This window comes from Seriola lalandi, unplaced genomic scaffold (genome assembly GCF_002814215.2).
Source record: "Seriola lalandi dorsalis isolate HSWRI2012SDOR001 ecotype SW California unplaced genomic scaffold, Sedor1 jcf7180002031494, whole genome shotgun sequence".
NCBI lineage: Eukaryota > Metazoa > Chordata > Actinopteri > Carangiformes > Carangidae > Seriola > Seriola lalandi.
In genome coordinates, this window is record NW_019502138.1 from 1 (window position 1) to 472 (window position 472).

Consider the following 472-nt stretch of genomic DNA (forward strand, 5'->3'; position numbering starts at 1 on the left):
ACTCTGGGGTGACGTCAATAACCGCAGCCTCCACGGAGGACTGAAGCTGCTTTTGGACGCTGGGAAGGTCAGTGAATTCAGACACAGACAGAGCGTAACTGGGATCGTGGGATATGTCCTGCAGTTCTCTGCTATCGGAGTTCCTGGTTCCAATTGCAAAGGTCAAGACACCCAGCTGTTTGAGAGCAGAGGCTGGTGCATCGACACGGTCAAAAGACCTTCCACCGTTTAGCAATATCAGGACCTGTGGAACTCCTTGCAGGCGCCTGCTTCCGGCAGAGGCCGTGAAGACGTTATCCCTCAAGTGCTGGAGAGCTGCTCCAGTGTTGAGGGGTCTCCCGCCTTTGTGCCTCAAACCTCTGACAGTGTCAAGGATCTGGCCTTTTGTGGTGTACGTGTTCAGATAGAACTGGACAGTTGGCTCTCTGCTGTACTGAACCACTGAGACGCGGTCTTTGTTGTCATCCACACT

At 53.6% G+C, this 472-nt stretch overlaps 1 protein-coding gene across 1 annotated transcript; it reads right to left on the reverse strand.

Annotated features, from left to right (window-relative positions):
* Nucleotides 1-4: 4 nt before the first annotated feature.
* On the reverse strand, nucleotides 5-469 carry LOC147819895 (collagen alpha-1(XII) chain-like; the record flags this gene model as incomplete). Its single annotated transcript, XM_087180244.1, has 1 exon — nucleotides 5-469. A coding segment is annotated over one exon (465 nt), but the record flags the coding sequence as incomplete, so codon positions are not given.
* Nucleotides 470-472: the final 3 nt, after the last annotated feature.